The sequence below is a fragment of the Ceratotherium simum genome, chromosome 31 (genome assembly GCF_057802395.1).
Source record: "Ceratotherium simum simum isolate JZ-2026a chromosome 31, ASM5780239v1, whole genome shotgun sequence".
NCBI classification, from domain to species: domain Eukaryota; kingdom Metazoa; phylum Chordata; class Mammalia; order Perissodactyla; family Rhinocerotidae; genus Ceratotherium; species Ceratotherium simum.
The window spans coordinates 31070698-31083749 of NC_141930.1; the positions used below are offsets into that span (position 1 = coordinate 31070698).

The window sequence follows — 13052 nt, forward strand, 5'->3', positions numbered from 1 at the left end:
TTGGTAAATTCACACTGCAAACAGCTTTAGATTGTCTGTGACAGGAACTAACCACGTTTTACTATAGAAATTAAATATTGCTTTGAAGTCACTACTTTATTTAATTTTTATTTTAATTAAATAATTAATTGCTTTTTAATATCTTAAATACACTCCTGTTTTAGGCTTAGCCTGACAGGCTATCTTTGGAAGCCTTAGCACTGAACAATCTTTTTTGGAGTATGGAGACGGTCTGAGAGGACGGTTGAGACAATAAATCTTTGTGCAAGCCTTTTCTGTTCCCAACGTGGAGTGGGCTGCATGGAGGGAGCTCCTGAGGCTGCTCATTTCAGTAGATGTCTTTAAATTTTTCAAATCAGGAACCACTGTTAGTGAAATATTTTTGAGCATGAGTGTTCTTTCTCTCTCTCCCATATATATCTATATTCATTTATGTACTAGTGTATTCACATATTGTATATATTATAAAACATTTATAAAAAGAGAAATTAAAAAGAGCTCATAAAATAAACTATATTAATGGGAATACTCTTTTAAAAACCAGTAATATATTTTCTTCTTTCAAATAGGAGAGGCTTGTTTTCACTGTCTGAATACATGGTTTAGATATCTTCCTAATTTTGATGGTTTTATAATAAAACTGACAAATATATTAAAGACCAAATATGCATTTAGGGTAAGCCTCCTCGTTATTAATTGTGTAGCCAAATCCATGTTTTAATTTCCTTATGATTTCAGTTACTTTTGGTTAATCTTTCAAATTTTGAGGGTCAGATCGTCATTGGTTTACCATGGCTGATGAAGAGCTTATGCTGGGAGTGGAAACGTCAAGTCTCTTGTTCCTGTGTCTGTTCCAGTTTGCCTGTGCTTACACTGCTGATAGTATTTTCAGTCCCTGGTTTCCTTATAGGAATCCTTTCAAGTCATTTGTCTATCTTGTGGAGGTTAGATCAGTTTAAACTGCATAATGTATCTGTAAACTTACTTAGAAAGGCACAGAAAACGTACACGTCACAACTCAGTGAATGAGTCATGGTGCTTCTCTTAGCCCTCCGTGGTGTAGAATTCCAAATATGCCATGACACTTGGGTGCCTGACATACTGACCTCGAAAGCGTGCCTCTGTCACCTGGCTCAGCTGTATCCAAGTATAAGAACAAACATTGGTCCACCAGCACAGGAATTATTTTGGGGTTAGCTAACCTCAGCCTTCCGTCCTCTACTCGGATTAATTATTGCTGAATAATTGGAGTTTTGAAACACTGACTTGCTTTCAGAAAGTACTGAAAGAATATTTATTAAATTGGGTGTGTATGTGCAGAAGTATTTTATACTGCCTATTTTTTTGTGTGTGTATATATATGTTTCCAGACTTATTAGGTATAATTGACAAATAAAATTCTAAGATATTTAAAGTGTACAATGTGATGATTTGATATATGTATACTTATACTGCCTATTTAATAAAAAAAATTCATGTTAGTTTTATAGCTTGAAGAAAATTGAGAAATCTTTGAATGAGGAGAAAAGGGTATCTATATTGAGAAAGATGGCTATTTAATACCCAAGATATATTTTATACCAAGATACAGATTTTTAAGTGTGAGAACTCACAAGAGGCTTGGAATGAGCGAGGTAGTGGCTGGCAGTTTATTTAGAGATTGCTCAGAACTCTGGCAAGTGAAAGTCTGCCTCTAAGAAAGATTTTTGGATTCTTATGTTTTTTGCTGGTCTTATAGTGAATCCCAATCTTACTTTTGAAACTCAGAATAATACAGGGAATGTCATGAAATTCTTAAAACACAACTAATTTTGGTTCACTTTAATGGAAATATTTAAAAATACATTTTGACTGTATTCAAAATATATCTTTAAAAATGAAATACAAACTATTATTTTTGGAGGAGTTGAGTGTTAAAAAATCGTGTAGTAAAATGGTTACGAGTCTTGGCTTTTAAGGTATGTGATGTGATTTTTGGAATCAATATGGTATTCAGGTGTCTTTCTTATTTTTCAGGCAGCAAGAATTATTGCCAAGTTAGCAGCTTGGGGAAAAGAATTGATGGAAGGCAGTGACTTAAATTACTATTTCAATTGGATAAAAACTCAGCTGAGTTCACAGGTAAAAGACATTTCTTTTAGTATCTTTGAAAGGAGTATAACAGCCATGTTCTCTTAAGCTATTTATGGTAATTATGTGAAATTAGAAAAAAAGTTATATTAAAGTAATGCCATTTTGAACTTGATAAGTAACCAGACTACTCTTAGTATGCTTCACTTTTTCTCTCTTTGGCTGGCTTCGACTCAAACCTTTCTGTCTTTCTGCCACTTGGGATTTTCCAATCATGCTTTTCAGTGGGCAGGGAGTGTCTTCCTTCCAGGTGGCTGCCAAGATCACACAGGTTGGAGAACTGAAAGGAACCACACCGCTCCAAAGAGCAGACTCACATAGGCCTTGTGAGAAAGGAACAGGAACAGTGCAGCAGGTTAGAGAGTGCAGGCAAGCTTCAGAGCTCAGAGACTTCCCAGTGCAGCTCCCACGTCTGCCTTGGCACTCTGAACCACCAAGATTTGTGCAAGAAATTTTGGTTTTGGGAGCTCCAGAAGTTTCTAGTGGGATCTTTTATGCCCTTCTGGTCACATAACCAAACTAAGCTGTCTAACCACTTACACCAGTAAACATATTGGCTCTGGGTGCCCTCAGAGGAGTTTCAAACTGCAAACAGCACATTATAGATCATTAGTCAAGCCGCTTATCCTAATTGTGGCCAACAGTCTGTACCAGGCTTCTAGGCGCACCTGGATAGGCCTGGAGCTGTGAGTCCAGCTGTGAGGTGACTGTCATGTAGTGGCTCCTTAGGATTTCACTGTATCATTGTGGGATTGAACATTTAGGCTTAAGGTTAAATATGAAGCCTGCTTAATAGTTGTCTCGGTCACTTTCAGGCCTCTCTAGCTCTACTTCTCCATGAAGGAAAAGAGCTTGCTGGTTTAATGGTTGGAAAGATGGCAAGTTTTCTGTTTTTGTCTTCATCGTTCCCTAGAACATGGCAAAAGACAGGACACTTCTGATGGTTCAGTGGAGTGTTTCTTTCTTTTAGGCTTCCAGTGACTAAGTATTAGGTTAAGGGGGAGACTTGGTGGGAATGATCTTCGGAAAAGGAGTGAAATGAAGGTGCGTGGGGGAGGAGCATTCTGGGGAAGAAAAGGTAGAAGAGAATGAGATTTTGTTGTGGGGATGGGTGACATGGAGGAATGAGACCAGGAGAAGTAATATTGGTAGTTACTGTGTTATCAGTGTTAGCTTACAAATAAATGTCTGCTTGAAATACATTTTTGGAAAGTTGTAATTTAGATTTCAGATGACTTTATTATGTTAGTAGATTTTAATTTGAAGCATAAGAGAGGCACCATGACATTTTACTTAGATTTATTTTTTGTCTTATCATTGCCTGCCTTTGTGGGGGGGAGTCTAAATTGCCTTTTATATTTGGATAAGAATATTTTAGTGTGTCTGGAACAAAATTTAAGTATTTTTTATGTCAATAGCATAAATTTTAACACTTTTTGGCTTAGTTTTTAAAAGTATTTTTACTAGAGCCACAAATTTGCATATTTTACTGTTTGTGAGGTATTTAAAAAAAATATTTAGAACATGAAAAATAGGTGGGTGAAGATGAGATTTTAAATTTCTAAATGTATACCATTTGGGATCAGATGCTTAGTTAAATAGGTAACATCCCCTTTTGTTTTCTGTTTTGAAATGAGTTCTTCCTCGGTTCTGCTTTAGCGTTAGCTTTGTGGTATAGTGGTAATGAGGCTTTATTGTAGCTGGCTTCATATAATGAAAATTGGTAGGAAAGATAGTGTACCTTTAGTTTGCCACTAACATTTTGGGTTGTTCCATGTTAAACTTTTCCTCATAGGAGTAACTTTTATGTTGTACCTCACAGGTGATTTGTTGCTTTTGGAGTGATTGACTATGGTTGTAACCTCGTCCAGCAATTGGGGGAAATATTTCTGTCATCAGTAGTGGAAGCAAATATTTCAGGGTCTAGAACAGTTTTCATTAGAATTGAGCTTCTTGGTATTAGACAAATGCTCTTAAAGACCTTTTCTATATCTTTCTAGTGCACTTTTGGATCACTGAGTCTTTGGCTTTGTTTAGTTATGGTATGGCATTTCTGCTTCACAAGGCCTTCTGCCACAGAATTTCTCTTCTAAGGCAGTCTGGCTTTGCTTCTGAGTCTGCTCACTGCTTCTGCTAGGCTCTGGATTGCACTATCTGTCTAGCTGTGGGCAGATGCTTCTTCCACAGCCTTCTATCAGGATTAAAATTACAGACTTCTTGTTAAAGAATGAAACCTAGGATTATTTGGGATTTTATTTGCTACTTTGCTTAAATGTCATGTGGTAGCACTATATCTGGAAGGTCTCCTTTTCTCTGTCATAAGGGTTTCTCTCTCAGAAAAAGGACCACAGTTTCATGATCCTAATAGAAATAAACTTTCAAAAGTCCAAATTAGTTGCAAGTTTGAATATTTTGTTCTTTGACTTAGAGTGACATTTAGGAGCCTTTTTTGATAGTTAAAGCATTGTACTTGGGTTATGGGGCTCGTGCCTGACACTTAGTAGATAATAGTTATTGAAAAAACAAAATAAAAATTTCCTTTCAGAAATTCATAATCGCTTTTGCGTATTCAGCCTCTGACTTTCTACCTTAAATTTTCTTTGGTCATTTCTATATAACGTGAGGTTTTGATTGTCGTTATAACTTGTTAGCATTGTTGTGGATAACCAGATTTTAAGTTCCATGTAGTATCTTCCCGTCATCAGGCACCTATTTCGAAAGCTTTGGTGCAGAACATAGTGTAGATAGTTCAGCTTAAGACGGTCATCTTACTGGAGAAATAATGCAGTAAGTAAATCCTGAGACTCGGATGTTTGCACCAGCTTCACTTATGAAATTTAGCTGGAGCTTAGTATTCAGTTTATTATTGTTCCATTTTAAATAATTTATTAAGGTAATATCTGGGAGAGTGTAATGATATTTAGAATATTTCATATCATCCCTATGCTTTTTATTAGTTGATGATATTCCATTAAGTAGGATTAGGAAAAAAATTATAAAATTTGCTTAGCTCCCTTTCATACACTGATAAATTAGGATAAAGTTAAAAACAAAACTAAGTAATAAGTTATTTATTTTGTAATAGAAACTACGTGGTAGCGGTGTCGCTGTTGAAACAGGAACAGTCTCTTCAACTGATGTAAGTACATTCCTTCTTAATTCACTGGCCTCCTAACACCCTGCATATGTTATTTTGAGTAATAGACATTTAAAATTTTGAAGATGCTTACTGGTTCCCCAAGTGTAAATCCATGGGTTTGATATCACCTCCAGTGAGGTTAACGGTCTTGTATAAACTATTTATGAATCATTATGGTCTGTACTGATCACTTTTTCTGTTGGCGGATATGAGCCTTACTCTTCCCTGTTGCTCTTCTTTTCAGGCCACTTGATCTCAGACCTGAGAATCAAAGCAAGAGTCTGAATTTAGGTGTACAACTGGAGCAAATGATCATAAAGTTGCTCTCTGAGCTTCAGTTGCCTGATAAACTGTCTAACAGATACGCAAACACTGTGTCAGGCGGTTGAAAACAGTTTAGTTACTTGATGGCACTAAAACTCATTGCTTGCGCTGTGTTGCTCAAGGCTTTATATGGGGCTACGTAGTGGCCAGAAACCACACCCCCCCACCCCTTTTTGGTCAGTTTCTCACCACGTTTTTGTAGAGCTAAAAGGTTAAAGGTTAAAACTAATCATGTCGCTCCAGGTTTCTTGCTTAGAGTTATCTTGCCCATTTGGGAATGGTTTAACTTTGTTAAATAGCTCAAGAACTGGCAGTAAGTTTAGACAAGTAAGGGTTGGCATGATTGAAGCCAGTTGAGAGAAAGATAGGGGGAAAAAAAGAAATGTGGGTGAGGTGCATCTAGCTTCATTTATTGGAAATATCTCTGGGAAACTGGAAAGCATATTTAGAGGATAATGTCTACAACCTGCCTATAAAAGACCTAAATGAAGCTCTGTAGAAGCCATTCAGTGTCCATATTAGTTACTGATACTTCTGTAATCTGTGTGGAACATACCTGTATGTATGCTCTGAGACTAGATGGCAGGAGAGGTCATTTTCAAAGCCAAGAGGGGGGCTTCTCTTGGGGCATGGGTTGAACGACTTGACAAACAGTGTGTTAGGCCAGAAAATAGCCATTGGCCTTCTGAAATGGAATCAGAACAAGGTGTAGAACTACATGAGCAGTCTTGGGACCGGGTAGGGGAAGGAGGTGGTGGGTTAGGGGTCTAGATATTCAGCCATAAGCAGATGTTTAAATTGGGAATCTTTATTTTATATGACTTGAATTTCTACCAGTTTGAAATTTTGAAACATTGTTTAGTTCATATATTAGACTTATTGGTAGATTTTTTAAAAGGTACTTTCAGACTCATATGTCTTATAAACTTAGTTAAGTGGTTGTTTATTAAAGCTTACATAATGAGGTGCAAGCTCTGGTGATATGACATTCTTATTCTGCCCTTTTCTGTCCAGTGTATTGGAAAAACAAAACTGATTAATTAAATTGGCAGTGTGTTAGTCCAAGTGGTTTATCTGGTAGACTCATACACACACATTCAAAACAGAATGAGCATCAGGGGTAATTGTGAGTGACAGAAGGATGACCTTTGATTTCCAGTCTTATTCCCTTTAATGCTCTTGAAACCTGAACGTACTCTCTGTCTCTTCCTGAAGGTTCTTACTTTTTCAGATGGCTGACAACTTGGAAAGCAGACTTCAGTAAGTTGAGAGTAGGATTGTTAGCCTTTCCTCTGACACTTGTATTTTAATAGGGGAATCTGAATTGGTGACTCATATTTATTGAGCACTTACCCTGTGCCTGGCACTGTTTTACTCATTTTACATTTATATCTGCTTGAATATTCACATTCCCTCTTTGACGTTGGTCCTACTATAAGCCTTGTTTTAGCAATAAGAGCAGTGAGGCTGAGCAGAAAGGCACGCCAGCTTGCCTGAGGTCATACAGCTAATGAGTGGCAAAAACCTCAAAGAAACGAGTTGCTTACTAAGAGAATTACTTTTGAGGCAGCTAAACTGGAATGGAATCTTTAGGCATTCCCCAAGTGCATAGCCTACTCAGACTTTTAAAAATACTGATATTATATCTTAAAATCCCTTTAGGTTTGCAGAGAGCTTAGAAAAGCAGTTTGGTAAACTGCGTTACATGGTATTGCCACTTGATGTCAGTATAAAACAAAAGTTTTACACTGCAAAATGAGAAATAAACATGATCCAACAGTCTTAACTTTTAAAATGGCCATGGGAACATCATAATAAGTTACGAGTGGATCATTACAAACATTTTTATTTAAATGACATTACACAAATGGAATTTCCTTAAAATGCATTGTGTTGTCTTTGCCTAAATGTGAAAATAATAAACGACATCAAATTATATATACTTATCTTAAACTGTCTGTTCATTTCTTTATTGGCTCTTGAATGTGAATTATCAATCTTCTGTTCTTCTGAGGAAGCCACACTGCCTTGGAAGTTGATTTTTGTGCTGATGCCCTGACAAAAACGAATACTGTGATCTCTCACAAACTTTGGAGGATTTAGAAAAAATCTGGGAATTTTTTGTTTGTTTCTTTGTTTTCTTTTTCCTCTGCCCAGCTTCATTTATACATGTGTGTAGGGGAACAAGGTGACTCCTAGCTCCTGCATTTGACTGTGGCCTGTTCTCTGGTTATTTTTGTTGTAGATCCAGTCTAGCGTTAGTTATTGCTAGATGAACATTGTTACACTGACAATAAGTAACTTGATTAAGTTGCTAGGCTCTCCTATTGCTTATTTTATCTTGCCTTTTAATGTTCTGGAGCGGTTCTGTCCAGTGGAGCTTTCCATGATGATGGAAATGTTCTGTATTTCTGCACTGTCCATTATGGTGTCCACTAGCCACATGTGGCTTTTGAGCACTTGAAAGTGTGGCAAGTGCAAGTGAGGAAGTAAATTTTCAATTTTTTTTTAAAGCTTTATCAAAATACATTTCACATATCATAAAATCCATCCATTTGCAGTTCAGTAGATTTTAGTATATTTACAGAGCTGCAACCATTACCATAATCTAATTTCATAACATTTTTAACACCTCAAAAAGAAACCCTCTACACATTAACAGTCATTCCCCATCCCTGCTCCCTGTTCCCAGCCTCTGGCAACCACTAATCTACTTTCTGTCTCTGGATTTGCCTCTTATGGCCGTTTTGTGTGAATGAATCATATAATACATACTTATCTATGACTGGCTTCTTTCACTTAGCGTAATGTTTTCAGGATTCATCCATGTTTTAGCAGTTTAGAATGAAAGGAAAAAACTTAACTTTTTTTTTGGCTTTTTGTCAAATTCTGTAAATTATTTTCTGTGGCGGTTCTAATATCCTTGTTAATATGAGGTTAGTTTTACTGCTTTGGCTTTGTTTTTAATTTAGTGCTGTGGTTATGTGGCACTTTTCAGTCTTCTAGAAGAGGTGGAGTACTTTAATGATTTAGTGCTTTACTACTTTGCCGATAAGTACATCAAAAGTGCTGCTCAAGTAGCAGAAATGACTGGGCTGAGTCAGTAATTTATATAGTTCAGGCCTGCTATTTAAATGTAGTCTGCTGTAGCTGCTGAGTTGGAAAGTCTGTGAGGACCCAAAGTAATTCAGTCAATTACGTGTCTTTGTGCAAGTTTCAAGAGCATTGTTATTTACCTGAAGCAATTCTTGGATGATTTTCATTCTTCAATTGCCTTTTATCTTTTTATCACAAAATTAATACATTTTAAACATTGGGGATCATTAAAAAAATATATGCACAGAATGAATATTAAGAGAAGGAGGAAAGATAAGAATCTATGAGTTTTGTTTTTCCCATGAGATTTTTGGAAGGATTGCCTGAAGGTATATTCTGGCAATGCAAAGGAAAATTAAATGATAAGAAATTTCAGTACAAGACTTTCTTTTACATATCATTTTCAAAGGATAGCACTGATAACAATAATAAGGTAACCTAATATTATGCATTAGATGTGTTCTTGGAAGTTGTATACAAAGCAATAATTTATAAACTAAATCTTATTTTCTCAAGTCCGCAATAATGTTCCTCTGTAATAAAGACTCCCAGTAGTCATGTAATTGAATTATATGACTAAGCAAATTAGATTGAAAGGAATACTGGAAGGAGATTTATAAATTTGTAAATTAATAGTAAAATTACTTTTTTGGTAAGACTTCAGTCTAAGACTAAATTATCTTAGGTTAATTTAGGTATTAATTTAATCTAGGTATTTTTATGAGTATTGACTAGAGGATCTCTTTTAATAAGCCCACTTCAAGAGAGTTCTTGGGCCATATTTATTTCAGTTCCTGAAAATGAGATAATAATAATAGTAATAGTATACCTTACAATTGTTTATGCTTTATGATTGGAGTTTAGAGTACCGTTTTTTTTTTTTTTTCTTTTTTAATGTGGTGGGGCTGGTATTTTCCTTTATTGATGAGAAAGTTTTGAAGAGTTTAAGTGATTTGCCAAAGATAATTTGGCAAAACTTCTGATTGGAAAAACCTCTCTCCTTCCTTTCCTCCTTTTCTTTCTTCAGTCTTTTTTTTCTTTTTATGTCATAACTTACATAAAGTAAAATGCACAGATTTTAAATGTTCAGCTGAATGAATTTGTGGTCATGTGTCCTCCTACTCAGTACTTTCCTTCACCTCACCTTCCACCATTAATGACATCTATTACCAAAGACTAGTTTTGCCTGATCTTGAACTCCAGGTAAGTGGAATCATATACAGTATGAACTCTTTTGTGTCTGAATTCTCTTGCACAGTATTGTCAATGAGATTCATTCATATCGCATTTAGCAGTAGTTCATTCTTTTTATTGCTATGTAGTAATCTATTAAATGAATTTTATCCATTCTCTTATTGGTGGATATTTGGGTTACTTGTAGTTTTTGGCTATTGTGAATAATCTTGCTGTGAACATTTTTGTACATGTCTTTTGCTAGATGTAATCCGTTATGTCCGGAGCACTTAATTCTAGAATGGAATTGCTGGGTTATAGGGTATATGTAAATTTAGTTTTATTAGATATTGCCAGTCAGTTTTCTAATCCAATTTATATATCCATCAGTAAAGTATGACAATTCCAGTTGTTCCAGTTCTCTAATGATAACTTGATATCGTCCTGTTATTTTTAAAGTGAACGTCTATGATAGAAGCAAAAATCACACATACATGCGTGCACACTCACTTTTTAGTTCTACAAGAAAAAATTCATCTGATAATCATGAAACTTTAAATGCTTTTGGGACTACTAATCACCAGTCCTCCATTTCATGTAAAACTGGCTTCTGGAATTTATTTTAGTCAATTATGTATTTGAAAAGCTCAACTTTGTGCTTCCCTGATACTTGTGTACTGTGCATTTTCACTGGCCATGGGACAGATGCTTTTAATTGCAGTGCAAACTTGTTTTTTCAAGTGCCCATGATTCCAAAATTTAGGTGAATATTCTTTACTCTTTCTCATTTAGTTTGTACTTAAATTCCAGCATTATGGAGATAAATATTGAAAATTTGTCTGTAAACATTTTTATAACATTAGTTTTACTTTGGTGCAATATCACTGACTTATTATGCTTATCGTTTGTTGTCGACTTTATAATTCCTCAGTTCTTGAATTACTTGGTAATTCTGCAGAATATGGATCTCTGAGACCATATTCACCAGGAAAGTGAATTCTATCCATTGCTATTTTCCCTGTGATCTGATTATTCCACCATAATGTTGGAGAGTTTGCATTTTCAGCAACATTGGAAAATTTATCTAAATGATATTCTCTTAAATGTGTTGAGACATAAAGATAGTTGTCCTCTACCATTGAGGTTTGTTGCAGTGAGAGTTCGTGTTGTGGCTGATTCTCAGCCCAGGATGTCTGGGGGCACACAAAGACTCGAGCTCAGCATGAAGAGAGTGGACTCCCGGTGCCTATCCAAGATGAGCTCACTATTTTAATTTCAACAAATTATATCACCTTTTTAAGCCTTGGGTTCCTCATCTAAAAGATCCATTTTTATTATTGAAAAAATAGAAAAACTTTACATCAAAGAAGAACTACGGTTAAATGACATTTAAACGAGTAGTATTCAGGAAACAATACAATGAGTATCTAAAACATTTTTTTGTGTGTATAGATTTTTGTTGTCAGTCCAAATATAGGTAGTTTTTTGTCATTAGATAAATAAATTTAGCAATTTAAATGGAAACTATTATCTGACTAAATGAGTTCTTTTACCATGAATATTTTCTAGTAAAATAGGATGACATAAGGTGCAGCCAAAATTGATTAGCAATTTGTATTAGTTCTCAAATTGAGATGACTTAAATTTAAAACAAATGCTAGACAGTTATGTAAGATCCATAATTACCAAACAGATTTAGTTTTGGCTTCAAAAAGAAATAAGATAATAGTGCTATGTTGTATATATGTCTGCAGTATTGAGTATTATTAGTATAAAAATTTTGGTCAAACTTTTAATTATTGAACCATATCTACTGGAGCCTCATTCATTTGGAATTAGTGTAAGATATGAAGTTTGTTTGTATTTCCTTTTTGTTCATTCATTGAAGAAATATTTACTGAGTGCCTACTAGCTACAGTGCCTGGTGCTGAAAGCATTACACTGACCAAGGTCGGCAGGACTCCTGCCCACACAGGGCTGCATCGTGTTGGGGGAGGACAGCGTTACCACAAGTTATTACACACTTCCATTATCTTAGTAGACTTTTGGCAACGCTTGTAAGAGAGAAGCACAGGTCCTCTGCGAGTATACAAGGGGAGGGTCTCATCTGGGGTCAAGTTTGTTCAGGCTTTCCTGAGGAAGCGGAGGGATGTGGCCTGTGCCTCAGGTAGAGGGAAGTGTGTGTGGAGAACCAGGGCAGAGGCAGGAATGCAGGCATGGGGAGAGTGGAGAGATGAGATGAGCAGGCCCAGAGCATGCAGGGCCTTTGAGATCACTTAGGATTTAAAAATTCTTGTTGGCCCTGGGAAGTCATTGAAGACTATTGGGAGGGGGAGTCACGTGGCAGAGAGCAGCCGTGGGAAAGAGAGTAGTATTTGCAGGTGCAGGGCACCTTATTGTGTATTTTGGAATGATCTGATCTGTTAAATCGATCTGCCGTCCTGCAGCACAAGCACTTGCCCCTCCATTGCCGCATGGCTTACTTGTTTCCTTCCTCAGGGTTTTGTCAGTTGTCACCTTAGCAGTGAGGCCCTCCCCAAAGATCCTATTTGATAGAGCACCTATGTCTCCCTCTCTGCATTTCCTATTTCCCTTTCTTAAGTTATTTTTACAGCATTGAACTTGTCAGACTCTGGTATACTCTATAATTTACTTGCTTTGTGTATGCTTTTCCTCTTCTTCCATTAGACTAAGCTCCCTGATAGTAGGGACTGAGCTCTGTTTTGTTCATGATTGTATGCTCACGGCAAGAACCGTGTCTGGCACATAGTAGGCGCTCAATAAATATTTGTTGATGATATTGAGTCCAGATTTGTATAACCTTTTTGGGAAATAGTTGAGAGCTGAGAATAGTTTCTGACAGTGCAGGCAGTTTAAGGTGCTAGCTGTCAAGCAGTTCCCTGTACTGCAAGGACAAACGAGCTTCTTCCTCTTTGGTTGGACTCTAAGTACCCCAGGTTTGAAAATAAAGTGGAGTCTCTTTTGCATACCAGATAATATGACCAACCTAATAAATGTTGTTGAATTAAGGAATAATTCTTAAAAGTTGAGAGCACCATGGATTTAAAATCTTTATTTAAATTAAGTTGTTGAAAATGCAGTAGATCTCTATGTATAAGATTTATTAAATTAAAAAAAGTTACGAATGAAAGTTATAGTATAATCTTATTTGTATTTTTTTTAAAAAGAC

The 13052-nt window shown here is 36.1% G+C and overlaps 1 protein-coding gene across 4 annotated transcripts in view; it reads left to right on the top strand.

Annotated features, from left to right (window-relative positions):
• Positions 1–13052, top strand: part of ATP6V1H (ATPase H+ transporting V1 subunit H) — a 117221-nt gene that overhangs the window by 14624 nt on the left and 89545 nt on the right. For 3 of the 4 annotated variants that reach the window (XM_087420568.1, XM_087420570.1, XM_087420569.1), the window contains exons 6-7: positions 2017–2121; positions 5216–5269. In XM_087420568.1, the coding sequence (XP_087276694.1) occupies positions 2017–2121; positions 5216–5269 (159 nt within the window). The remainder of the gene's footprint in view (positions 1–2016; positions 2122–5215; positions 5270–13052) is intronic. The other variant, XM_087420571.1, reaches the window with a different exon arrangement.